At 49.7% G+C, this 27,013-nt stretch overlaps 1 protein-coding gene across 13 annotated transcripts in view; it reads left to right on the top strand.

Moving 5' to 3' along the window:
* Positions 1 to 27,013, top strand: part of ABCC8 (ATP binding cassette subfamily C member 8) — an 85,451-nt gene that overhangs the window by 27,994 nt on the left and 30,444 nt on the right. For 6 of the 13 annotated variants that reach the window (XM_032166505.2, XM_032166506.2, XM_032166507.2 and 3 more), the window contains exons 8-16: positions 622 to 777; positions 5,941 to 6,075; positions 6,365 to 6,527; positions 16,996 to 17,036; positions 18,281 to 18,426; positions 20,549 to 20,654; positions 20,813 to 20,929; positions 21,276 to 21,351; positions 22,064 to 22,169. In XM_032166505.2, coding sequence (XP_032022396.1) covers positions 622 to 777; positions 5,941 to 6,075; positions 6,365 to 6,527; positions 16,996 to 17,036; positions 18,281 to 18,426; positions 20,549 to 20,654; positions 20,813 to 20,929; positions 21,276 to 21,351; positions 22,064 to 22,169 — 1,046 coding nt within the window. Of the gene's footprint in view, positions 1 to 621; positions 778 to 5,940; positions 6,076 to 6,364; positions 6,528 to 16,995; positions 17,037 to 18,280; positions 18,427 to 20,548; positions 20,655 to 20,746; positions 20,930 to 21,194; positions 21,352 to 22,063; positions 22,170 to 27,013 lie in introns of all 13 variants that reach the window. The other 7 variants (XM_058446438.1, XM_058446433.1, XM_058446435.1 and 4 more) reach the window with 3 other exon arrangements.

Consider the following 27,013-nt stretch of genomic DNA (forward strand, 5'->3'; position numbering starts at 1 on the left):
CCACTGGCCTCTGGTAAATCAAGAATACAACTGGACATGAAGATCTGCTTTAAAAAATAAAGAACAGACCAGGTGCGGTGGCTCATGCCTGTAATCTCAGCATTTGGGAGGCCGAGGTGGGTGGATCTCCTGAGGTCAGGAGTTCGAGACCAGCCTGGCCAACATGGCAAAACCCCATCTCTACTAAAAATATAAAAATTAGCTGGGCATGTTAGGCACATGCCTATAATTCCAGCTACTCCGGAGGCTAAGGCACGAGAATTGCTTGAACCCAGAAGGTGGAGGCTGCAGTGAGCTGAGATCATGCCACTGCACTCCAGCCTGGGCAGCAGAGTGAGACTCTGTCTCTAAATAAATAAGTAAATGAATTAAATTAAATAAAAATAAAGAACCAATTAAGTCCTGTCTACAGGAAAAGGCCTTACTTGCTGGAGAAGTAGCTTGCTATGCTGGAGTAGACTTGTAACTTGGAACGGTGATACAGTACCACCTTACAGAGCTGCTCTAGGGCACCATGGGGACTGTCTAAGAAGCCCCTGGCACACTGTAACAGGTGGCATCTGGTGTGGTGATGATGATGAGAATGATGATGAATGTGAAACACTCTGCTCTCATTTCTAGACCAAGATTTACAATAAAATTATGCACCTGTCCACCTCCAACCTGTCCATGGGAGAAATGACTGCTGGGCAGATCTGTAATCTGGTTGCCATCGACACCAATCAGCTCATGTGGTTTTTCTTCTTGTGCCCAAACCTCTGGGCTATGCCAGTACAGGTACTAGACGGGCTGAGGGGAAGGGAGGGGGGCAGCAGGACACACAACCAGAATCTGCTGGTCCATGGCCAGTGACTAGGAGCACACCATCTTCCACTCCATGCTTGCCTGTACCTTTCATACACTTGGCTATACCACAGGCTGTACCTCTGGGTCCCTCCTGTCCCATACTCTGCAAGCACTGTCCATCTCTCTTAATGACCAGAGAAGGCAGTATCATTAAGACTTTAAAAATGGAGCCAACTTTATAAACTATAGAAAAATCAAGCCAGGTGCAGTGGCTCACACCTGTAATCCCAGCACTTTGGGAGGCTGAGGCAGGAAGATCACATTAGCACAGGAGTTCAAGACTCACCTGGGCAACACAGTGAGACCCCGTCTAGGCAGAAAAAAAAAAAAGAAGAAGAAAGAAAAGAAAAAATTGTATGTGGAATGCTCACAGATCTTAAAAGCTATGTTGTAGCGAAATATTTAATTACATCAAAAAGTGTTAGTGATGTATTTTTAAGCAAAAAGAGTAAGTTACAAATAGTATATGTTGTATGCTTACTACTAAACTGGAATATATGTTATGTATACGTTTGTACAGATTCACACATGAAAAAGAATTGGAAAACTACATGATGGGATTATAAGTGATTTTTATTTTCTTTATGTGTTTCTAAATTCTTTAATAAGCATGTATAAGTTTTGAAAATCAACAACATGATATTTTTAGCCTAGGCAACAAAGTGAGACCCTGTCTGTACAAAAAAATAGCTGGGGGTGGTGGCTCACAACTATAGCCCCAGCTACTCAGAGGCTGAGGTGGGAAGATACCTAAAGTCCAGGAGGCAGAGGTTGCAGTGAGCTACAATCACACCACTGCACTCCAGCCTGGGTAACAGAGTGACACCTTGTCTCAAAAACAAACAAACAAAACCTGGTGTTTTTTAGCCAGATGTGGTGGTGCGCCCCTTTAGTCCCAGCTACCTGAGAGTCTGAGATGAAAGGATTGCTTGACCCCAGGAGTTCAAGGCTGCAGTGAGCAATGATCACGCCCCTGCACTTCAGCCTAGACAACAGAGAGACTCCAGTCTCTTAAAAAATAAAAATAGAAACGTTAAAACATGGTATTTTTTTAAAGCAAGACAACCTTTGGTGCTGGCTTAGGAAGAGGTACATTACCCCCCAATAATCAGAGGAGAATCGTCAGCGTGGTTGATCTGACCTCAGGCTTCATGTGCCCCATCTCCCATCTGGAGCTCTTCCACCACAGAGTCTGATCCTGTCCTATGCCTGGGATTAAAACTTCACCCTGGTGTTCAGGCCAGAAACCGAAATCCCAGACCCATTCCCAGGGGGCGAGAAGGTTCCACCGGGAGAGCTTGATGTAGCAGAAAGTGACTTGGGTGAGACAGGCTGATTCAAATACTTAACCTCTCTGAGCGTTGGTTTCTTTATCTATGAAATGGGGAGGATGCCTACCCTCTGGAGTTGCTATGGCAATTCAGTTAGATAATGTAAGTAACACACCAGGCAGAGTGCCCCTCAGAGTCTTCACTTCGTAAATATCAGATCCCTCTAACTTGCACATGTTTGGTGTGAGTGAGGTGTTACCAATCCAGAATCCATTGCTTCTTGGGATAAAGATTCCATAAACCTTCATCTCCAGTGATTTGTATTGGTCCTCCTTACTTGTGAAGCTTAGAGTTAAAAAATATTAAAAGAAAAAAAGGGGAGAGGCTCCCACAGGGACACAGCTAGACAAGATGGGATGCAGGGAATTTGATGTTCTTTTTTATGGGAACAATCATATATGCCATCCCCCATTACCATCTACCCATGCCCAGACTGCCCCCACTCCGTTCTGCCAAGACAGACCAATGACTATAAAAGCTACAAAAGGGCCTGGAGATCTCATCTGGTTCAGTTACCAACCAATCTTTTATGCACAAGACTCTCTAAGCTGGGTGTGGTGGCTCATGCCTGTAGTCTCAGCCACTCAAAAGGCTGAGGTAGGAGGATGGCTTGAGCCCAAGAGTTTGAGTCTAGCCTGGGCAACATAGAGAGACCTCATCTCTAACACCACTTTTTTTTTTTGAAACATGAAAAATGAAGATTTCTGACCATGCTTCTCTCATTAGTTAACACTTTGGGCTGTGAGGGCCTGGTGCAGAGAGACACAGCCTGGGAGGATCCTAACATGTACACAGCATTCAAAAGGCTACAAGACACTTTCTGTTGTGTCCCCTTGAGCAAGCAGTTTGTAAGATTTTGCTGGCCAGGCACGGCGTCTCACGCCTGTAATCCCAGCACTTTGGGAGGCCGAGGCTAATGGTTTGCCTGAGGTCAGGAGTTTGAGACCAGCCTGACCAATATGGTGAATCCCTGTCTCTACTAAAAATACAAAAATTAGCCGGGCATGATTGCGTGTGCCTGTAGTCTCAGCTACTCCAGAGGCTGAGACAGGAGAGGGAATTGCTTGAGCCCAGGAGGCGGAGGTTGCGGTGAGCTGAGATCACGTCACTGCGTTCCAGCCTGGGTAACAGAGCGAGACTCGGTCTAAAAAAAAAAAAAAAAGAAATCAGATTTTGTCTACTAAACCTGCTGCATGGTTACTAGTACTTAACAGTGTTTGTTGCACATGCATCATTGCTAATAGTGCTAACTAATATTAACAGCCCTTGCCCTATGTCTGGCCCTGCCCCAGCCCCTCTCCCTTGTGTAATTTAACCCTTGCACTGGGGGTAGGGATTTTTATCTCTACTGATTTCTTACCTTTGCTCATTTATCATGAAGTGTCCTTTGGTTTTCTGTTTTTGTATATACCTTTACCACTTATAGATTTGACCAGCACTCAAGAACCGGTGTTACTCCTGGGAGTTGATACAATCCCAGCCCCATGGCAAAGAAACTCATGTGGTTAGGATTCTGTGTGCAGCCTGGTTAGCCACAGGGCACACAAGGCTTTTGATAATATTGACATGAGTGCAGAAGCCCCGTTCCCGTGTAAGCCCTGAGGGCTCTTGTTGTTTCATAATCTTTTTTTGGTCACACGCACACAGCTGTATTGAGATATAACTCACTCATTTAAAGCGTACAACTCAGTGGGTTTTAGTATCCTATATTCACAGAGCTGTGCAGCCAACATCACAAATGTGGAAGTTTTCATTCTCCAAAAAGAAACCCGTACCCACTGGCAGTCACTCCTCATCTTCGCCCCCAGCGCTTGGCCACCGTTAATCTACACATACTTTTGAAAGGCTAGTGAAACTTTCTCAGAAAAATAAATGCTTGCTCAAACATTTGGGCTATAATTTCATGGGTGCCTCCCTGACATTTATCAAGAACACCAGGTTAAGGAATTTAGCTATAATGGAGGCCTCTGTGTTTCCCAGTCTCTTGGGTATCAGAGGCCCAGAGAGGGCAGGTGCCTTACCCTGGGCCACGCAGTGAACCAGTGGCAGCACCATACTCACACATCTTTCTGTGGTTCCCCTGTGACAGAGTTCCCATGAAGCTTTTTCATTTATTTTCTGAGAGGAGGGTAAGCCACCTTGTATTGATCTCCAACTATATGCCAGCCACAATTCTAGGTGCTTATCATACAGATTCATTTAATCTTCACAATAGTCCTGCAGAGTGGACAGAGTCCTTCAGAGTGGGCACTATAATCACCATTTTAAAGACGAAGAAGCTGAAAACCAGAGAGGTTAAGTAACTCACCCAAGACTGCACAGCAAAGGGCTGGGGCCTTCAAACTCAGGGCCACAGACTCCAAAGACTATGTCCTCCCTGCTACACTAGATTGTTTTCCTAACCTGTGAATAGGAGACAAAATAGTCCTTTTATTTCTCACAGTTGCATGAGGGCCATTCAGACCTGTGCAGAAGAGAGGAATGGACCAAGGAGTCTGGGGAGCACCTAGGAGTAGGGGATGGGGGAGCATGAGGAGGAGCCAGGGAACAGTGGCAGATGCAGCACCAGCTCCCACCCCAGCTGCTGTCAGTCCCTTGGAGGTGGCGTGGGTGCAGACACTGGCTCACAACGTGCCCTGTCAGTGAGCTTGGGGTGCCATGGGAGCCTTCTTGTTGTCAGGCCCAACCCAAGCTGCCTGAAGAACACTCTGATGGCCTCCATTTGAGCACAACTAATGAAGGACTGGACGCCAGAGATAAGTCCAGGAGGGTGATGCTGCAGGGCAGGCCTGGGAAGAGGGTACTTCATCTCTATCATGGTCCTCTGCCCATCCGTGCCAGCATCTAACACCTGTTAAACGCTGGGAGGCAGGTGGTGAAGGGGCCACTTCCCAGCCTCTAAGATACCTGCTAAGCCAGGAGGCATTCTGTGATTAAATTACAGGGCCGCCCACTTACTCCTTTATCCTTGAGGTGGTGCTGGGAGCTTGATGCCAATCTGGTGTAGGGCTCTGGGACTACAGGACCAAGGCAAGCAGTCCTTTCTCTCTCTCTTTTTTTAGCTAAGGAAGCCAGCACATCTGTTCTTTGAGAAAAAGCCCTGTATTTAGAGGTGTCTGCCTTTGAAGGCTACCTGAGAAACTCATCTTGGCGCTTTGGGGACTGGCAATTTACACTTCTCATAAATATTCAGAAGTAGGCAGTCATTTACATAAAGCTAGATGCAGAAGGAATTCTCTTTTCAGAGAATACCTGGCAGATTCATTTAAAAAATTAAAGAAACCAAGAGCATAAGAATGAAAAGCAAATTCTCGGACCCCAGGCTGGTTTTGTCTGGCATGGGTGCAGCAACTTTGCCTCTTTGCTTAGTTATCACTTTTTTCCAATGACAGTAACCATAAGCCCTGACAGCCGGCAAACAGAACAAAAGGTGCTGTCACAAACATTGTGCAGTCTCAGCTCTGAGAGTCCCATCTGGAAAATAGACTGGAGAGAGTTAAGGCTTCAACCAGCCTTGCAGATAAATGCAGTTAGTTACCAGCCCAGCAACCCTCTGCTTGTGTGAGAGCCCATTGTGCTAACCTTCTTTTGAAATTGCTCTGTTTCTCCTCCTTCCCTGCACCCCCCTCCCCAAGACAATTTGGAAACCTGGGCACCAAGGCTTGTCCCACTCTAGGGGACTGGGGAAACAGGGATTTTGCCAGCACCCCCTGGCAGGGCAACCATCAGGTCAAAGGGACCTGACCCATGACCCCTTCCTCAGATCATTGTGGGTGTGATTCTCCTCTACTACATCCTCGGAGTCAGTGCCTTAATTGGAGCAGCTGTCATCATTCTACTGGCTCCTGTCCAGTACTTCGTGGCCACCAAGCTGTCTCAGGCCCAGCGGAGCACACTGGTGAGTGCCCAAAGGTGTGTGTGTTTTGTCCCTCTTTCCCTCCTTCCCCCGACAGCAGCAGGTCTCCTCCCACACACCCACACTGTCATTGACTTTGACTTTGAGTAGGCCACTTCACCTGTCCAGGCCTCAGCTTCTTTGTCTGGGAAATGGAGTTAATGGAGGAGGAGGCTGCCTCCCGGTGGGGACAGGAGCCAGGCATGGCAGTGACAGTATTGACACTCAGGCCTTCCTCTCGGGTGGGAGATGGAGCAGAAGCCTCTCCCCTCTGACTCGGGGACCCCTGCAGGAGTATTCCAATGAGCGGCTGAAGCAGACCAACGAGATGCTCCGCGGCATCAAGCTGCTGAAGCTGTACGCCTGGGAGAACATCTTCCGCACGCGGGTGGAGACGACCCGCAGGAAGGAGATGACCAGCCTCAGGGCCTTTGCCATCTATACCTCCATCTCCAGTGAGTTCACCCCACGCAGCCAGCCCTGGGTGCTGCTGCCTACATGCAAGGAGAGGGTGTCAGAGCTCGGGTGAGAGGGGGTGCAGGGACAGAAGCAGGAGGCCTTGAGATTATCCAACTCAGTAGGGGAGCCTCAAACTGCCTCTGATAGCTAAGCTCCCAGAAATCAAAGTACTCTTCATTCATTTATCCAACAAACATGCATGGAAAGCCTGCTATGTGCTGGATACTGTGCTGGCCCTCAGGATACAGTGATGAGGAAGAGAGATGAGGTCTCATTCCTCATGGAACTGACATGTTATTGACAGACAGCAGCAAGTAAGTAAATGACCACAGTTTCGAGCTCTCCTAAGAATGGAGACTTTTTAGTAAGTCAGACTGAGCTGTCATTGCCCTGGGGAAGCTACAAGAAAGCTTCCATCCACTTGGGGCCATGCAAAAGAAAAAGACTAGTTATCCTTAAATATCAGAAGCCCAAGCTGAAGGTACTCACAGGTGTAGGGACTGAATTTATATTAACCAAGTAGTTTGGGAACCCCAAGCCAAGGAAGAAGAAAAAGACCAAAACTGGTAAAAGTCCTAGAGTCCCATATACTTGAAACCATTTTACTGAGAATGTAAAACTTTTTTTTCTCTTTTTGAGATGGAGTCTCGCTCCATCACCCAGGCTGGAGTGCAGTGGCAAAATCTCGGCTCACTGCAACCTCCACATCCCAGGTTCAAGCGATTCTCCTGCCTCAGCCTCCAAAGTAGCTGGGACTACCGGCACACGCCACCACACCCAACTAATTTTTGTATTTTTAGTAGAGACAGGGTTTCACCATACTGGCCAGGCTGGTCTTAAACTCCTGACTTTGTGACCCACCCGCCTCAGCCTCCCAAAGTGCTGGAATTACATGCATGAGCCACTGCACCCGGCCCAAAACATTTTTTAGAAATTGAAATTTTAGTTATTGAAATTAATTCAGTGAACAATGGTCCCCTGGCCAGAGTGAGGGCTTATGGAGGTCAGGTGATCCATGGAGTCCTGGCCCAAGTTTATCTCACAGTTGGTCTCGTGGCTCCGTGGACCCATCCCATGGTGGTTACTTCCCAAGTGCATAATTGGGATGTAGATATTTAGCAACCAGCTGACTTCATACTAGTTCCCTGACCTGTCCAGTCTAAGAGTCATTATGGCCAAGTGGAAGCCCCTGGAGAGAAGAAAACAAAAAAGAAACCAAAACTTACTCAGTGCACAGGCTACATGAATGAGTATAGCTGAAGAGAGAATTTTTGAATTAGAAGACAGACGAGTGGGGATTACACAGAATGTGGCAAGGAGAGTAAGTTGGTAGAACCATTTTACAGATGGGAAATTAAGGCCAGAGGGGAGTGTGTTCCTGAGATCCCTCCTGAGGTTAGTAGCATGGCTCGGACTAGATCCTCCAAAGTCTCTTAACTCCTGGCCTCAGGCTATTTTCCACAAAGAGCTGGGGGCCTCTGTGGGGTGAAGAAGACTTAGGACACCATGGGGCACCATTATGAGGCCATTTTCTCTTAGGAGAAAAAAATCTCTGGGCTCTGAAAGGAGTAGAATTAGGGTAGGAAATTAAGAGAGGCTACTGACCACCTCCTCCAACTAAAATTGGTTCTTTTGGTGCCAGGAAGAGACACAGCTGGTGGGGGAGGGAAGTTGGTAATGGAGGGGGTGCTGGTAGTGTCTCCCAGATAGACCCATACAGCAAGTCTCATGGAGAATGAGACGGTCACTCAGGTCATCTGTGTATTCTTGGCATTCTTGCTGCCTAGAGAGAGGGTCTGATGGAGCTAGGTGGCCACCAAGCTGTCCCACTCCCCAAGAGAATTTGGAAACATGGGCACGAAGGCATGTCCCTGTCTAGGGGACTGGGGAAACATCCCACAGCAGTGTTCTCACAGGATGGGGCTGGCCATGAATACCCCAGGTGTCCAACCCCCCTGTGTCCAGCCAGACCATGGTGTCCTATGCCTCAGGCAGGGAACGTGGTCCAGTCGTTAGTGGCTAGGCCCTCTACCATACGTGGCACAAGCCATGGCGTTTTATGCAGAAAGTCCTGCTAGCATTTGATTTTCTCAGAATGGAGCTGTGAGCATGGCAGGCAGCCACTGTTTCCTGGATTCTTCACCAAGACACCCCAAGTTCCTGGTCTCTCCCCGTTATCCTCATCCCTGACCCTGTGGTTCTCAGAGCCTCCAAACACACTCAGGCTAAGCACTCCATAGACAGGGGACATTTGGAAGGAACATCTGGGGAGCTCAGAAAAGCCAATGTCCCCAGCCCCAGGCCCACTTCAACCTTCTCTCTGTCAGTCCTGCCTGCCCCTGGGGGCTGGCTATATGAAGAGTAACCCCCTGCTTGTGCATAGCCCCCCAGTTTTGTAGAGGTTTAGAGACAGTTCCCAGCAGTAGGAACAGCTGCCGAGGTGGTAGAGGGCTTCTCCCGATAGCAGGGGGACTTCCTCTCCCAGCAACAACAGGGTGGGGTAGAGCAGGCTTGTTGTTGCTGAGATAGAGAGAGGGAAGGGAAGCAACAAGGAAAGTGGGGGCACTGGGTCCCCAAGGTTCCTGGCACAGCAAGCAGCGAAGTTGGGTCAGCCTCAGATCATGTAGTGGGGGCAGGTGACATCTGCTTTGACTGCTCCTAAGAGATATGTACTCATTTCCTGCATTCCAAACTGCAGCCTGGGACATGTTTTCTTATATAAACAGCATCAAAAGATGTCTGAGTTCCCAGGCTAGCCCACTGAACCCTACCTAGCGGGTGCTTATTGTCCCCCAAGGCCCCCAGAAGACAAGCTGTGGCTTTGTGATGGGCCTGGGGCCAGGAGGACCTAGGGATATGTTGCCAAGAGCTGAGATGACTCTGGAAAAAAGTGAGGGGCTCTGGAGCCAAGCAGGAGCCCGCCCAGGACTCTTCACCTGTCCCAGTCACCTAGAGAGAGAAACAGAGCAGCCCAGGTCGGTCCCTGGAAGAGAGCAGCAGAGGAGGGGAAAGGGAAGAGCCCTTGGGGAGAGCTTTGAAAGTCAAGTGCTGTTTGCTCAGTGTGTTTGCCTTTCTGAGGATGTGGGTTTTTTTCCCTCTGTTAGTTAGCAGTGGGAGGGGGAGAGAGACGGGTGGTAGGGTGCAGGGTACCTCCTGGCTGCAGGCATATGCTTTGAGTGCGTGTTCATTTACCTCCTCTGGACTTCCTGCCTTCTGTTACCAGGGATCAAGACACAGGTCATTAGGCGTGAGGTAATGGGGCATCTTTTGTTCTGACCCCTGGCGCCAGTCTTGGAGTCCTGGCGCTGCAGAGGAGCCCCAGAGTCACATTTCCTGTTGGGGCCCATCCTGCTCATATGCGGCACCGTCAGACTTCTGGGCAGGCAAGGTTACCTGTGACTCTGGTGGTCTCACCATCAATATCACTGAGAGTAGCTGTGTATGGAGTCCTGAACTGGTGCAGGATAAAACAGGGGGCTGAAAAGGGAATGGGCACAGTTTCTCTGGCATCAAAAGTCACATCCAGAATTGATATTTCCTGTTGAATAAAAATAGAAATGTAAGTTGCTCAGTGGATGTTGAGTGAGCCCTATTCATGTGCCCCACTCTGTGCCAAGCACCAGGAAGGAGGGAAGGGAAAAACGATAAGATGTGCTCCCCGTTCTCCAGGAGTTTATGCTCCACTGAGAAGTCAGAGCTAACATGCATAGAACAGCGTGGCAGCGAGAGCAGAACCGTGTGGCCAGCTCCATGCTTGCCGCCTAGCAAACGTGATTGCACTTCATCCTCATAACAACTTGGTGAGGTGTGTTGCTCTATTGTCCCATTTTACAGCAGAGAGGACTGACTCTCCGTGAATTGAAATGTCTCAGTGAGGTCTTCCACAGCAAAAGGCGAAGCACAGAGAAGGATATCCATGTGGGCTGGGAGTTCACCCAGAGATTCATGTAGGGGCGATGTGGGCTGTACCTTGCAAGATGGTGGGATTTCAATGAGGAGAAGACAAAGTGGGAGGAAGCTGGAGACAAGGGCTGTGGTCTCTTCCTTTAGAAGTCAGTTCAATCTTTTTTTCCTTGCGGAAGCAGCATAACTCTAGGTGGTTCCTCTGTATCTGAGGACAAGCTTTGTAGAGGTGACAAAGGAGTCCTAAGTCCTATCAAGCAAGCACTCGATATGCTTCCAGTTCATTCTGTCCATTGTGAGGCACCCATTCCAGAGCCCTTCCTCTGTGCCAGGCTCTACCGAGGTCCTGGATGTTAAAGAGGAAGCAGGCATGGCCCTGGCCCTCCCAGTCTTGTGGGAGATTGATCATGCCCATGAATAGTGGCTGTGCATGTGGTCAGAGCCACAGGGTCAGTTCCAAATGCCCCCCTTTCTCTTTTGTGTTACTCACCTGACCCTGGGTCTTTCATTTCTTCCATTCATTTTTTTTTTAAACAAATATTTCCTGCCCACCTTCTGTGTGCCAGGCCTGGGGATGCAGTGGGAGAAGCCTCTGTCCTCCTCAGTGGAGGCGCTAACTCAGAACAGACAGTGGAGAAAAACAACATGACCTGGAGACCTGGTGCCCTTTCCTTCCCCAGCATCTCTGAAATTCTTCTGGTGGTTGTTGTTGTTTTGAGATGGAGTCTCATTCTGTTGTCAGGCTGGAGTGCAGTGGCACGATCTCAACTCACTGCAAGCTCTGCCTCCCAGGTTCAAGTAATTCTCCCTGTCTCAGCCTCCAAAGTAGCTGGGATTACAGGTGCCCTCTACCATGCCCAGCTAAATCTTTTTGTATTTTTAGTAGAGACAGGGTTTCGCCATGTTGGCCAGCCTGATCTCAAACTCCTGACCTCAGGTGATCCACCTGCCTTGGCCTCCCAAAATGCTGGGATTACAAGCATGAGCCACCATGCCTGGCCTGAAATTCTTCAATATCTACCCGCCCTTCTGCCAGCTGGTGCAGCCACAGTGGGCTGCTTATGCATATCCTGGCCTGGCTTGGTGGGGAGCATGGCTGAGGGAGAGCCGGGGTGCCCATCAATTAAAGAGGTAAAGATCAGTCTGACTGAGATGCCTCCTGCCATACTTCCTCAGCTGCCAGCAACTGACACCATTAACCTGATTTCCTTCCCCCTCTGTTGACTGCACTGACTATTGGACTGAATGGGAAATAGCCCCGTGCACTTCAAAATACATTTCCCCTCCTGCAGATGCATCTTGCAATTAGGCCCAAGCTGTGAGCCTGCATGCTCCTCCCCTGGCCCTGCACAGGCAACAAAGCTGAAGTTAATCAGAGGTACAAATGGCTGGCTGTGCCTCTCTGACACATAACTTCTGAAACATGTATCAATGCTTTAGAAATGAAAAGCTCCTGGTATTGCAATGCCAGGCTGGTGCCCATAAGGGCCAGACAACATTCTTTGGGCAAAGCCAGGGGGAGTGGGTGATCTGATCCCAGCTCTGGTTTGTTGATTTGTTGTTTTGTTTGTTTTGTTTTGTTTGGGGCAAGGGTTGAGGGTATGAAAAACTCACACAATTATTTACTACTGTAGCCCCCAGAACCCAGCACAAGGCCTGGAACAGGGAGACCCTTTTTGAATGAGTAAGTCTTTTTTTTTTTTTTTTGAGACAGAGTTTCACTCTTGTTGCCCAGGCTGGAGTGCAGTGGCGTGATCTCGGCTCACTGCAACCTCCGCCTCCTGGGTTCAAGAGATTCTTCTGCCTCAGCCTCCCGACTAGCTAGGATTATAGGCATGCGCCAGCACGCCTGGCTAATATTTTGGTATTTTTAGTAGAGATGGAGTTTCACCATGTTGGCCAGGCTGGTCTCGAACTCCTGACCTCAGGTGATCCACCCGCCTTGGCCTCCCAGAGTGCTGGGATTACAGGCGTGAGCCACCATGTCCAGCCTTGAATGGATATTTTTGGAAAGGATATTCTAAAAAATATGCATGTCTCTACACTATTGCAGAAGGGCTTTCAGTTTTGATGGCAGCCTTTCAGGCCAGCCTACACGCAACTAAACTTCTCCATAACAGCATCACACTTACACAAGAAGAAGGTTTTATAATCCTGTTTCACTTGCCATTATTTAACATAGTTCTTCCTCCTTAACATTCAAGATCTGAGCACTATCATGTTCTTCTTTTTGTTTTTGTTTTTTTCTAAATGAAATTAAGGTGAGTCACCTCACCTTGGGCCAGAGTTGGACAGATATCTATTCTTGGCTACATTCCCCACCCCTCCACCACCTTGGAACCTTATAGAACTTTATGTGGTTCAGGAAAATGAGGGCAAGGCCTCAAATCTTCAACCCATGACAGCTGTATGCCCACCTCCCTGCCTTCCTGTCTCACCCCCAGCTAGGGCACAGGACTGACTACTGTGCTCAGAGAGATGCCAGAGCCTGTAACAACCCCAGACTTCCCAGGTCCAGCCACATCCACCCCAGAACCCCTAAAGATGATCTTCAGAGAGACCTTTCAAACACAAGCAGCTGGTCACTTCCATCCAGACCAGAACCCAAGATGGCTGCACTCTTGCTGAGACATGTTGGTTGTCATTGCCTCTGAGCCCACTTTAGCCCTCAGCTCTGTACCAGAAATGCTGTTCCTTTGGGAATCACAGCCAAAAAAGAGATGGAGCGGTTCTGGAATAAGAACACAGGTTCAAACTGACCCATATCTCCCCACATCACTATCTACAGTTGGTCTCTTGCCATGGTGATGTCCATCTGCCACCATGGCACTGGTATTGCTTTGAGTGCAGGGGTCTCTCTTTTTGGCATGTCAGCCCTGTTACTCCCTGGGAACTTTGAGTCTTATTTGGAATGCGTGAAGTCCCTGTGTCTGGGGCCAGCACTGATCCACACAGCTAAGTTTGCACTCATCTTCCCTCTCATGTATCATACCTGGAATGGGGTCTGACACTTGATGTAGGACCTAGGAAAAGGCCTGACGATTCCCCAGCTATACCAGTCTGGAGTGGTTGTCCTTGTTCTTACTGTATTGTCCTCTGCAGGTCTGGCAGCCGTGTGAAGAACAGAGGTTCCCAGCATCATCTTCCTACACATTATTACATTTACCCATCTTTCTGTTTCTCACTCTTATCTCCAGCCTGGGAAAAGTTCTCCTTATTTGTTTAAATCCTTTTGTGCTTTTAGATCCCCTTGGAGCAGTAGAGTACCTTATAGACCATAAGAGTGGAAAAGGGTCTAGTTTTCCGCTTGTTTCTAAAGATGGGGTGGCTGAAAAAACTCCCCTTTTTTGCCCACAGCTTGCCTACTCTGGGCCTAGAAGCAGGTATTCTCTCTCCATGTTGGCCTTTGATTTGTGCTGAGGGTCAGCTTTTGGCTCCTTCTTCCTGAGACAGTGGAAACAATGCCAGCTCTGTGGCTTCTGCCCTGGGGGCTGGGGGTGAGGCTTTGGGTGCCACTGACTGTGGGTTGCTGGCTTAAAGGACAATTCTGTTCATTGGTGAGAGCCCAGGCCATTAACACCTACGCAGTGTTATTGAAAGAAGAGAAGCGGGGGTGGAGGGGAATTAGTCTATCCCAGCTAGAGGGAGATAAAGAGGGCTAGTTAGTTCTTGGAGCAGCTGCTTTGAGGAGAAAATGTATAGCTTTTGACACAAGAGGAAGATCCAGAAAATTATCATTGAACATATTAAAGGTTATTTCTTTTTCTTGCAAAACACACACACACACACACACACACACGCACACACACACACACACACACACACACACACACAGCTGATGATTCTACTCTCCCAGCCCCGGCCCTGAAGGGGACCCAGAACTCCCTGCACAAAGGCTGTCCTTCAAGGGGAGGGTGAAAGAAGTGGAAAATCACATTTTCATTCTTTAGCGTCTCCATACAACAGCCAGAACTGGGCAGAAGCTAATTATATCAGAAGCATACTCCATGTTGCTGCATCAGCTTTGGGAATGTTCATTTTTAAATTTATTTATAGCTTGTCTCATTCCTCAAAGGAGTTCAGGCAGCTACAAAAATAAAGACAATAAAATTGAAAAAAATTAAATTAAAAAAACCATGACCAGGGAAAATGTGCAGTAGAATGAAGTGTCAATTATCACGTTTTCTGACTGCAAAATCTCCCTCACAGCTGATGCACCATCATTTACTAAAACAGCCCCTCTTGTTGGACATTTCCAGTTTATTTCGTTTGTGATGGTTTGTTGCCGTTGCTGTGGTTGTGGTTTTGTTTTATTGAATTTTGTGTTAGCTGCAGCTAATACCATCTTGCTGATGGCTTTGTGCTGCTCTTGAATGATTACTCAGGACAAATTCCCTGGAGACGGATTATAGGATCAGAAGGTCTGAACTTCTGTGTGGCTCTAGCTACAAAGCACCAGATTGCTTTCCAAGAGCGTTGTAGCAATTTATAATCCAACACTCAGCCTATTTTTTGGCTGGGAGTCAAGCCCCAGAATGTGAAGGAGGGGTCTTGGCCTGGAGTGGGGGCTGAGGGATGGGTGCACAGGACCCCTCCTTATTGGTTATTTATGGGGATGGGCCGGGAGGAGAATAAGAGAGGCCCCTGCCCTCCCAGTTGTTCCTTGGGGTGACTGGCCCTATAGGGGAGGGGCAAGGCTACCTCACATTTAGAACTATGTAGTTGGTGATGGTCAAGGTCCTAGGTCTGATGGGCATCCTCCTCCCTCTCCTCCTCAGCCAGTAATGGCTGCACTATGTCCTATGTCCCAGATCTGGGTCCCTTATGCTGTGGGAACACCAATAATACTACGCTGTTTCCTGCCCGAAACGGTGCGGGAGGGCTGTGGCATGGTAGTGGGCCCTGGAAACCATCCAGCCTTCATGAGGAAGAGCAGTTAAAGCACAGACATGTATGATGTTGGTATTGATTAAAAGCCTTATGGGCAGAGAAATTCACCATCTGCCAGGGCCCCAGCCATATAAGGGCTCCAGCCATACATCCTCCAGGAGACTGGGACCTCTCCAATTGCAGGAGCCTTGCCTTCCCCATCAGATTAGGAATTCCCCAAGGGTGGGGACAATGTCCTTCCCATCTGCTTGAGAAGTCCTAAGGGGCATGTACTCTGTCTCTCCATCGTATCTGGAGCTTCCTGGGAGCATAGCTCCTGTCTCCGTCCTCAGACTGGGAATCGCCTAAGGGCAGAGGCCGTGTCCTTCCACCCAGTTGGGATTCCCTGAAGTTGGGGACCACATCTCTGATGTACAATGCTTTGTATGTACTGACTGCTGCAGGATTCTTGGAGTAAATGGGCAGTCAACTTCTTGGAATGGTATTGACCATCTAGACTTCATCAGGGTGTCCAAGACTTCGCCATTCATTAGACAGGGGCCATGTGCACAGGCAGAGCCCTGGCCTCTGGCTTCTAGCTCCTGACTCCTGGTCCCTCTACTTTAATTTGGCTAATGGCAGAACCAGACTCCTTCCTGGGCTGCCCTGGAAGAGGATCCTTGAATGAAAGAGGATAGGATGGGAAGGTGGCAGCTGGCATGGTTACCTCTTATGCCATGGGGGGGCTGCTCTCTCTGGAAATTTAGGCCTGGGGTCAGGGCACTGTTGAGCATTTTACACCCTAGGCCAGAGGAGGGGTGACGTGTGGAGCAGGGCTAAGCTAGTAGCCCATGAGGTATGATGTGTAGGCAGCACCTGGGGCTCACAGAGCCTGTTACCCATGTTATCTCTTCTGACCTTGGAAAGAGCTGGGGTGTATGAACAAGTATTTATAAGTTTACAAAAATCAAATGAGGAAACTGAGGCACGGGGAAGGTAAATGACATGCCCTAGGTTACACAGCTTATAAGTAACAGGGATTCTGCCCTTCTGTCACACCAAGTCCCACTCTCTTTTCTTCCTGGAGTCCCTGTGACTGATCTAAAGGCCACACGTTTAACAGAATAAGGAGGAGGCCTCTGTTGCAGCAAACCAGCTACCCCGCCTGCACACAGACTCTAAGGGACACCCTGCTTTAAGCTGTTCTTAGTTACTAATACCTCAGTGAGAATGAGTTTGAAATTTTCTCAAGAGCCATGGGAGATTAGGAAGCCTCTAAGCTTCATAGAGAGCCTGGCCTGGGGGGACACAGGAGCCAAAGGCAGAGGAAGAAGTGGCAGCTTGGTGCCCCCAGAAAGACGTGCTCCTGACCTCACAGTTGGCCACAGACAGCCAACTCTCTCATCCTTCTCCCACCACTTTCTCATGGGGCTAACTTCACCCTGTCCACACGGAGTGACTTAACAGCTTAAGCCCCAGAGTCGGGGGCCGGAGTACCTGGGACAAGAGTCCTGAGGGAAATGGGGTGAGGAACTGGAGGTGCCACAGGGCTAGAGTTCTGCCCCTAGCCTACTGGAGCTGTGCCCCACAGGCTGGCTCCACTGGGCTGCGTTGCCTCCAGCCACCCTGGGCATCTCCATGTGTAGCTGTCACAGTCCTCCCGCTAAACTCCTCCCTGTGCTTCCTCTGCAGTTTTCATGAATACGGCCATTCCCATTGCAGCTGTCCTCATAGTAAGTGGATCCTTTCTCCATCTCTTGGGGATAGGGTGGAGGGGGAGGGTGTCTGCAGTGACAGGCTGCCCAGGTTTGGTCTTTCTGCACCGGGGCCTCAGAAGACAGGCTCCACAGCCAGACTGAAAATAGGATCGAAAGTTTATAGAGGGTGCGGCCCCTCCCCAACTCCAGCCGGACAGGGGACTCTGCCTCCAGGCCTGGAAGACTGGAGGCTTAGTATTTAGAGAAATTAAACTTTCTTTTAAAAAATAGCTATCCAAATTTTTAATTTTTAAAGTGAAACATGTGTATTGTAGAAGCGATGGGAAATCTAGAACTGAAAGTGCAAAGAGAATTAAAATCACCCATAATCCCACTGGTAACATTTTTAATGTGTTTCTTTCCAGTCTTTTTTTAAGGCCTATGATATGTCATTTTCTACAAAAATAGGAATGTGCTGTCCATGCAGTTTTGTAACCTGCTCTTTTACATTTAAGAATATGCCACACACAATTCTCCATGCCATTAAATATTACAATGGTGGCTTTCTAAAGCAATTTTGATAAAACTGTGTGTGAGCTGAGCCATGGGGGTCAGGCAGCGTGCTCCTACAGAAAGGCCTGGGCCCCTACGAGCCTGCAGCCCCCTCACCCAGCCTCCCATCCCCGTCTTCTGTGATGGCTGCAGTTCCTTAAAAAGATCTACTTATTTCCCCCCGGGGCCGGTGTCCCTGAGCTGTGTAGAGTTCACAGCCTGTCGGGTACGCTTGGGAATTCACTTCCAATGTGATTTATTGAGCTGGTTCCTGGCCTGGCTCCTGGGGGAACTGTGGGTAACAGAGACCACTGAGCTAGCCAGGTGGCTGGGGCAAAGCACTGCGCAGTTTCGTAATCACTCTGTTTACGTTATCCCGATGAGGACTGGGGAGATGAGCACCCCGCCTGCTGTCTGCAGAGGGGGCTGTGCTGACCTAACTGGAGGTCTCCTCCCTGCTTATTCCCAGCCAAGACTGGCCAGGACAGGGAGTCTTGGCCAGGACAGGGAGGGAGCAGCCCCTGCTCTCCAGCTTGAAGTCCTGAACTTGTTGGGGACAGTTCCATGAGATGACTGTGGGGATGATGATGGTGTCTCCAACTGAAAGATCCTCTTAGGAGCCCGCTCTCTGCCAGCCCTCTCAGTTCCCTTCCAGTGCTGAGCGTTTCCAGTGTGGGAGGGACCCACACCCTGGGCCACCCTGGCCTCACTTGTGCCTCTGTCCACAGACCTTCGTGGGCCATGTCAGCTTCTTCAAAGAGGCCGACTTCTCGCCCTCCGTGGCCTTTGCCTCCCTCTCCCTCTTCCATATCTTGGTCACACCGCTGTTCCTGCTGTCCAGTGTGGTCCGATCTACCGTCAAAGCTCTAGTGAGGTGAGGGGAGGGTCCGGGTGAGGGCACTGGGCAGGCAGGTCCTGTGTCAGCCTCAGGGCTTGCTCGAGTGACGGCCAAACCACAGCTGTTTGGTCCCGGAACACACCCCCATTGTTGGGCCTCGCTGTGGCTGGTCCTGGTTGGTCAGAGGGACATTGGCCTGTATGGTTTCCCAGCTCGCCATCCCTGAGCAAGGACTTGCTTACATACCTCCCAGGAGAGGGGACTCACTGTCACTTTCACGACAACTTTAAAAAAAAATCAGTGTTGAGCCAAATGTGGAATCCTCCTAAATTCTACCCACTGGTCCTAACTTCACCCTCCAGAGCCACCAAGAATGAGGCCATCCCTTCCCCACGTGGCAGCCCCACGGATATCAGAAGGCGTCCACTGTGTCTATCTTTCCCAGGCCAAGTATCCCCTACCCTTTCCACAGCCCCTGAGCCCTCACAGCCTCAGCCAGTGAAACAGCTTCCCCCAAGCGCTGGGTCCTGCTCTGATTGGCCCACAGCTCTTGGAGGCTCCCACTTCCGGGCTCTAGAGCCTCGTGGGGACTCTGCCACTGTCCCAGAGGCATTGCCTTCTTGGGAATGAAAGCCTGAAGGTAGAAGGCTGAGGCTCTGGCTGGGAAATGCCCTATCTGGAGTGAGAAGATGTTCTCGGGCCTCTGAAGTAGCTCTGGTTCCTTGAAAGCAAGAGCCTGGTAAGGGCTGGCTTGTTCTTACCCATGGCCAGAGGACCAGTCAGTAACAAATGTCCTCTGTGTCTTCAGCCTTGAGGAAGGTGACACCCCTGTCTCATGGGACCCTGGCAGGTCCTGGGAAGCTGGAAGGAAAGAGTAGCTGTTGGAATGAAGTAGCTGATAGGGTAGCTTGCAGGGGGAGGCTCTAGCATGGGTTCCAAGATGGAATGGGGCATAACTCGGCAAAATTATGCTTAAGGAGTATCTGACCAGGGAGTAGCTGGTTAAACAGGGATTAGCTCCCATTTCCACAGTCGGCTGTGCTGACTCAGTTTCTTGGCCAGGGTGTTGTGGGGTCTGATGATCACCCCTCCTCCCACCACCCACTCTCCAGCCCTATGATTCTGTGTAGAAGCCACAGATTTAAGAATGCTGCACCTGCCTGAAAACTGTTGCACTGATCCCAAAGCATTCATATTTTCAAACACTCTGGATCCCACTGTTTCCAGGAATGGAACACCAGAGTAGCAGAGGCCTTTTCAGTGAGGCAGCTCAGGCTCTGGCTGAAGGTGGGCGCAGGACACCACCTGAAGCTTCACCCCAAGAGAGGAGGGCCAGCTCCACTCTTCCCAGTCACTGCCTGCCGGGGAGGGAGGCTGGACAGGGGATTAAGGCAGAGCCTGGCAGTCTGCCCCTCCCATCCAGGGGGTGGCGCACAGAAAGAGTGACTCCAGGCCACAGCTCACTTGTACCCCAGAATAACCTTGCCTGGGGATGGCTTGTCTGCCCCAGGCCTGTTGGACATTTAGCAAAAGAGAAGAAAGGGGAATACAAACAATCCTGAGCTTCCCAGAAAGCTTTCGCACCTCCAGGATGGGAGAGAATGAACTGGAAGAGTGAAGCTTCCAGTGCCTCCTCAGCTCCACAGGGAAATCTGGACAGGGGAGAGGGTAGGAATAGCCGCCTCCCCCATGAGTAATGACACCTCCCCCAGCAGGCTGTCATGGGGATCCGATTACATAATGCTACAAAACAGTTAACACAGTGTCTGGCATATAGTGTATGCTTACAAAATACTAGCTATTGATTCTTTACCAATCCTAGTCCTAACTAACCTTAACCCCGACCAATCCAACACCAACCATCCTTCAGTCTAATAACCCAGACTAACTAACTTCAACATTAAACTAACCCTAAAACTAACCAACCCCACCTCCAATCCAGACCCCAACCTATTCCAGCTGACTGGCCAACCCTAGCAAACCCTGGTAACACCAATTACCTGCCTCCATGCCCACTGGTCTGCCCCCTTCAGTGTGGGCTTTGTGGGACTATACTTCAGGCCTGAGATCCTTCTCAGAGCTCTCTATCAGGCTGCACCCTCTCCCCTCCCCTCTGCCCCTGGCAGGGGTGAGGGGTGTCTCTATGCTTCCCGAGCAGCGTGCAAAAGCTGAGCGAGTTCCTGTCCAGTGCAGAGATCCATGAGGAGCAGTGTGCCCCCCATGAGCCCACACCTCAGGGGCCAGCCAGCAAGTACCAGGCGGTGGTGAGTGCCCGGCCTCCCCTTGCTACTCCCAGCATGGTCCTCTAGGCCCAAAACTTGGGCCCGCTGTGTCGGACTTCTGCCTTTTTTCCCAGGAAGAGGGGCTCCCTTCCCTACACAGCTCCCAGCCCAGTGGGTCCTCACCTCCAAACCACCCCCAGCCCCTCAAGGTTGTGAATCGCAAGCGTCCAGCCCGGGAGGATTGTCGGGGCCTCACCGGCCCACTGCAGAGCCTGGTCCCCAGTGCAGATGGCGATGCTGACAACTGCTGTGTCCAGGTGAGTCCTGCTGCCCCATGCCCGGCCACCCAGCACCAACTCCCAGAGGGAGCTCAGCACCTGGAAAGCCAGAAAGCTGCATGCTTAGTCCTCTGCAGAGGTCACCCTGCCCTCCTATAGGGTCCATAGGAGTCCAGAAACCAGGGACCACCAAGTGGGGGGACCCCCAGCCTTAGGCAGGGGTCAGCATGAGAAGGCCAGTCTCCCACTCCCCTGCTCTGGAAGTGATCCAGGGGCTGGAATCTGTCTTTTGGCTTTCATGGAGGAGGGGAAGCCAGAGAATATTCACACTGGGAAATGGCTGCCTTTCTGCTCTCTCCTGGGCGGTGGGACGCACCTAATGAAGATCATGGGAGGCTACTTCACATGGACCCCAGATGGAATCCCCACACTGTCCAACATCACCATTCGTATACCCCGAGGTATGGCCCAGTCCACCCCTCCAGCATGCCCCTCCCCATGTCCCATTGAATAACATGGAGATAAAAAGACAAAGCTGCATTTATTGAGTACCTACTCTCTGCTCATTCTTGGTGGATGCCCTGGGTATATTAGAGAAGGGGTAGGCTACATTCTAGAGGCTTCCGTGTGCTGGGTGGGAGTGCAGCACTAAGGACAGGGTAAAATTGCCAGCCTTAATGTCAAACCATCCATTGCAGACAGTATAGGTAATGCACAAAAAGATCAGAGGTGGGTAGTCAAGGAGCGCAAGTGGAAGAGGTGGGGTTTCTGAGAATGGACAAAGTCCCTGAGGCCATGAGGCAGGAGGATTTTCTGTCAGAGGCAGCCATGAGCAAAGTATGGAGGTGGGTTGGAGGTGGGACTCAGGATGGTGTTTCTTGGGACCACAAGGAGCCTGGGCTCATACTAGGAGCATGGGAAAGGAGAAGCGAGTGCTTAGGAAGGGTGGCAGGGCAGGAAATCAGAGAGGGGGAAGGACCTGGGGAGCCATAGGAGGATGTTGATTTCCAGAAGGAAAGGGTTAAAGAGGGAGAGGACTTGTTGGGGATTCTAGGTAGGAAGAAAGAAAACAGGGGCCCCAGGGTTGGGTGCATCTGTCTGTCTGTCTTTCTGGGTAATGATTGTTCAGACTCCCCCGGCCCCACTCCCATCTGCCACCCTCCCTCCCCGCAGGCCAGCTGACTATGATCGTGGGGCAGGTGGGCTGCGGCAAGTCCTCGCTCCTTCTAGCCGCACTGGGGGAGATGCAGAAGGTCTCAGGGGCTGTCTTCTGGAGCAGGTAATAGATGTATCCTCGGGGCTCAGTGGAGGGGAAATCTCCTTTCAACCATCCTCCTCAGTTGAGGATGTACACACATTTATTGGAGGGCCCACTCTGTGTTCAGTGAGGACTCAATAAATGCTGCTAATTGATATTCTCATCATCATTGCTAGTACGTATTCAACTCTTACTATGTGCAGGTTCTTTGCTAAGTCCTTTGCGCGCATTATTTCATTTAATTTTTATGATAACTAGCAAGGTCCATACTGTTCTCAATTCTCATTTATAGAGGAAGGTTAAATTATTTGTCCTAATTCACACAGCTATTAAGCGGCAGAGCTGGAATTGAAACTCAGTTCTGTCAGACTCTGAACCCCATGGTTACACAGATGCACGGCAGTAATTTCCCAGTGCGGGAAATTGCAACACCAACATTGGTTTCCAGCTTGGTCCTGAGCTGCGCTGACATACACACCATAAGTGGGTGTTCTGAAGATCCAGATGTAACCAATAAATGTTGGTTTCTGGGCAAAGATCACTGTCTTAATTAAAGAGCCAGAACCCCAGGCTGACTCAATCATGAATCTATTATTTATACCCACCTATTTCCAAGAAGCACTTGAAACTGGTTGATAAAAGTTGCATGTAAAAATCAAAACCACAATGAGATACCGTCTCATACCAGTTAGAATGGTGATCATTAAAAAGTCAGGAAATAACAGATGCTGGAGAGGATGTGGAGAAATAGGAACGTTTTTACACTGTTGGTGGGACTATAAACTAGTTCAACCATTGTGGAAGACAGTGTGATTCCTCAAGGATCTAGAACCAGAAATACCATTTGACCCAGCAATCCCATTACTGGGTATATACCCAAAGGACTATAAATCATTCTACTATAAAGACACATGCAGACGTATGTTTATTGCAGCACTATCCACAATAGCAAAGACTTGGAAACAACCCAATGCCCATCAATGATAGACTGGATAAAGAAAATGTGGCACATATACACCATGGAATACTATGCAGACATAAAAAAGGTTGAGTTCGTGTCCTTTGCAGGGACATGGATGAAGCTGGAAACCATCATTCTCAGCAAATTCACACAGGAACAGAAAAGCAAATAATGCATGTTCTCACTCATAAGTGGGAGTTGAACAATGAGAACACATGGACACAGGGAGGGGAACATCATACACTGGGGCCTGTCTGGGGGTGGGGGGCAAGGGGAGGGATAGCACTGGGAGAAATACCTAATGTAGATGAAGGGTTGATGGGTGCAGCAAACCACCACGGCATGTGTGTACCTATGTAACAAATCTGCACGTTCTGCACGTATATCCCAGAACTTAAAGTATAATAAAAAAAAAAGATGCATGTAAAATAAAACCTTTTAAAAAGGTAAGAAAATAGGAGCTGAGAAATGAAGGGAGTAAAAAGATGTTCAGCAACCTGGGCAGAGGACAACTACAGCCATCAACATAAAACCTGGCTTTGTGCCCTCTGGTAGCCAAGGGAAAAAGGGATCTCTGGGCTTTGGAGTACTCATTTAGGAATAAAAGTTGCAACCAATCAGCAGAAGGGCAAGCTTTCCCTACCAATCATTTCTAGGGGAAAATTATTCAAGGTGTCAGGTTTTTCATAAGCATGAGTACAGAACTGAGCAGGGAGAAAGACTTTGGGCCCAATGTCTGAATATCAACATGCACCCCCGTTTCCTGCATTTCCAAGATGTCCCTGAATGGTGTATCCAAAAGATGGCAAATTTCCCTCCTCGGTGGGGTCGTGGGCTAGCAGATGAGCCCCTTGGGTTTCCCATCACCTCCCATCAGGGACTGTGATGTCTTTGGGGACAGAGGGGTCTTTGCCTCCGTTTGCCATTTTATTTGGGAGATTTTTTAACATAGCCTGACTGGGAAGGCCCAGGTATTTGGTTTGAGATCATATTGCCTTATTCCGACTGCCTCTCCAGCCTTTGGAGGGAGGAGCCCTTTTCTGCTGTCCAACTGCGTGTCTGCAGCAAGAAGACAAGAGTCCCCAGTGCACTATGAGCTGAAGAAAGTAACCAATATTTATTGGGCACCTCCTATGGGCCATGCCCTTTGCTAAGTGCATTGTCAACATGATCTCATCAAGCCTTCTACTAAGTTTAGGAGGGGAGTATTGTTACCCCACTTCACAGAAGCAGAAACTGAGGCTCAGAGAAGTTGAGTGACTTACTAGTCAGTGTGTGGAGCAGAGACTCTGCCCATGTTCTTTCCCTCAAACCTGGTCACTGCTGGGGCCCCCAGGGCCTGGTCCTAAGGGTTATTGTCCAAGCCCCATGTAGTGGTCAGGCTGGATCTGGGCCTTCCTCCAAGGCAGGACTTTTCCAGAAGGATTGCAGGGCTCAGACACTGGAGCTGCCCCTGCCTTGACCTGCTCAGCATGGATGTCAAAACCCACTCTGAACCCGGTCCCTTTGTCCTGCTTTCTTCTCCTCCCCCACCCTCATGCCCTCATGCCTGCCTCAGGAGCTCTCCTTGTCCTATGTAGATGAAGCAGGCATGATTGGCAGGGGTCAGCTCTGCCCTGCCTTGGTCCTCACCTCTCCTCCAAGCTGTGCCAACCCTCAGGGTCTGACTGCTGCCCCTCTCTCTTAGGAAACCTCTGCCCCAGCCCAGGGAACACAAGGAGCCTCTCCAAGGCAAAGGACCCTAAGTACTTCTTTTTTTTATTATTTTTTATTTTATTTTAGGTTCTGGGATACATGTGCAGAGTGTCCAGGTTTGTTACATAGCTATACATGTGCCATGGTGCTTTGCTGCCCCTATCAACCTGTCATCTAGGTTTTTTTTTTTTTTTTTTTTTTTTTTGAGACAGAGTCTTGCTCTGTCGCCCAGGCTGGAGTGCAGTGGCGCAATCTCGGCTCACTGCAAGCTCCGCCTCCCGGGTTCATGCCATTCTCCTGCCTCAGCCTCCGAGTAGCTGGGACTACAGGCGCCCGCCACCGCGCCCGGCTAATTTTTTGTATTTTTTAGTAGAGACGGGGTTTCACCGTGGTCTCGATCTCCTGACCTCGTGATCCGCCCGCCTCGGCCTCCCAAAGTGCTGGGATTACAAGCGTGAGCCACCGCGCCCGGCCACCTGTCATCTAGGTTTTAAGCCCAGCATGCATTAGGTATTTGTCCTAATGCTCTCCGTCCTCTTGCCTCCCGTCCCCCGACAGGCTCGGTGTATGATGTTCCCCTCCCTGTGTCCGTGTGTTCTCATTGTTAACTCCCACTTATAGTGAGCACATGTGGTGGTTGGTTTTCTGTTCCTGCCTAAGAACTTATTATAGGCCAGGCACTGTGCAGGCACCTCATCATCTCAGTCAGTCTGCACCAAACTCTGTGCAGTAGATATTATTATATCCTCATTTATCAGATTAGGAAACTGAGGTGAAGCAAGTTGCCCAAGGCCACCCAGCTGTTAAATGGCAGAAGTGGGATTTGAACCTAGGTGCTCAAGTGCATTGGTTTGCCACCATGTGCTCAAAGAGAAGGGGCACAAGAGTATCATGAAGAAAGCATAGCTAGCCTGACAGTCCAAAGGCCAGCAGTCGCTGTGGCCGTGACTCACACACACCTGCCTCCTCCCAGAGCTGCCACGTGGGTCCTCACAGCTCTGTCCTTATCAACACTTACTCTCCTTAACAGGTAGCCTAGGCCCCACCTCCCAGCTCTGTTCGAGGCTCGCAGAGGGGCCGTAGTGAAGGGGTCTCATTTCACCAGGATCCTCTTTGCTCTCCTGCCCAGTCCTGGTCCAGCTTCCCTTTCAAGCATAGTGAAGTACATTTGTTAGCTTGCAGCCAACCCTGGGAAATCATGAGAATTTGTTCCCAAGTCAACTCATTCTCCAGCATCCACAGTGACATATTCACTCACCCAGCTGAGCGCCTAGTGTGTACGAGACCCTGTGACAGCAACAGAAGTGCAAAGGTGACTAAGACATGGCCCCTGCTTTTTTTTTTTGAGAGGGAGTCTCACTCTATTGCCCAGGCTGGAGTGCAGTGGTGCGATCTCAGCTCATCACAAGCTCTGCCTTTTAGGTTCAAGTGATTCTCCTGCTTCAGCCTCCCGAGTAGCTGGGACTACAGGTGTATACCACCATGCCAGCTAATTTTTTGTATTTTTAGTAGAGACGGGGTTTCACTATGTTGGCCAGGCTAATCTCGAACTCCTGACCTCATGATCCACCCCCCTCGGCCTCCCAAAGTGCTGGGATTACAGGCATGAGCCACCGTCCCCGGCCGGCCCCGCTTTTAAGAGGGGAGGGGAGACCTGGGCCTTAGAAGAGCACAGAGGAACCACAGCTGACTCTGCAGTCAAGGAGAGGAGGCTCACTGTGGATGTGGTATTTGAGCCTTGAAGGATGAGTATGGTTTCATCAAGTAGAAAAGGCAGGGATGGGAGAGGGAGGTGTTCCAGGCAGGGGTGATGGTGTGGGCAAAGGCTTGCTGATATTAAAGAACATAGTTCTGTGCACCTGGAGTACTGGATGCGTGGGGTGCATTAGGAAAGATGGGACTGAAGAAGTGAACTTGGCTTAGATCCCATGTAGTAGGTCTGAGAAGTAAGATTTAACCCAAAGGTTGCAAAAGAACCATGCTTGTGATAAAGGATGATGGATTGGGGAAACAGAGAAAAAGACAGACTGTAGGAAGGGAGGCATTAGCAAACAATCATAACACAGTGTGAGGTGTGCATTAATATTCGCTCATTTGATGTATTGATCGAGAAGAGAGGTAGGTACTGGGTTAGGAAACAGCTTGGGCAAATGCATGTGGAAATGAGAGAGATGTCAAGATGCATTGTAATGGCAGCCTCTTGAAGATC

The sequence above is a fragment of the Hylobates moloch genome, unplaced genomic scaffold, assembly GCF_009828535.3.
Source record: "Hylobates moloch isolate HMO894 unplaced genomic scaffold, HMol_V3 SCAFFOLD_11, whole genome shotgun sequence".
Lineage (NCBI taxonomy): Eukaryota > Metazoa > Chordata > Mammalia > Primates > Hylobatidae > Hylobates > Hylobates moloch.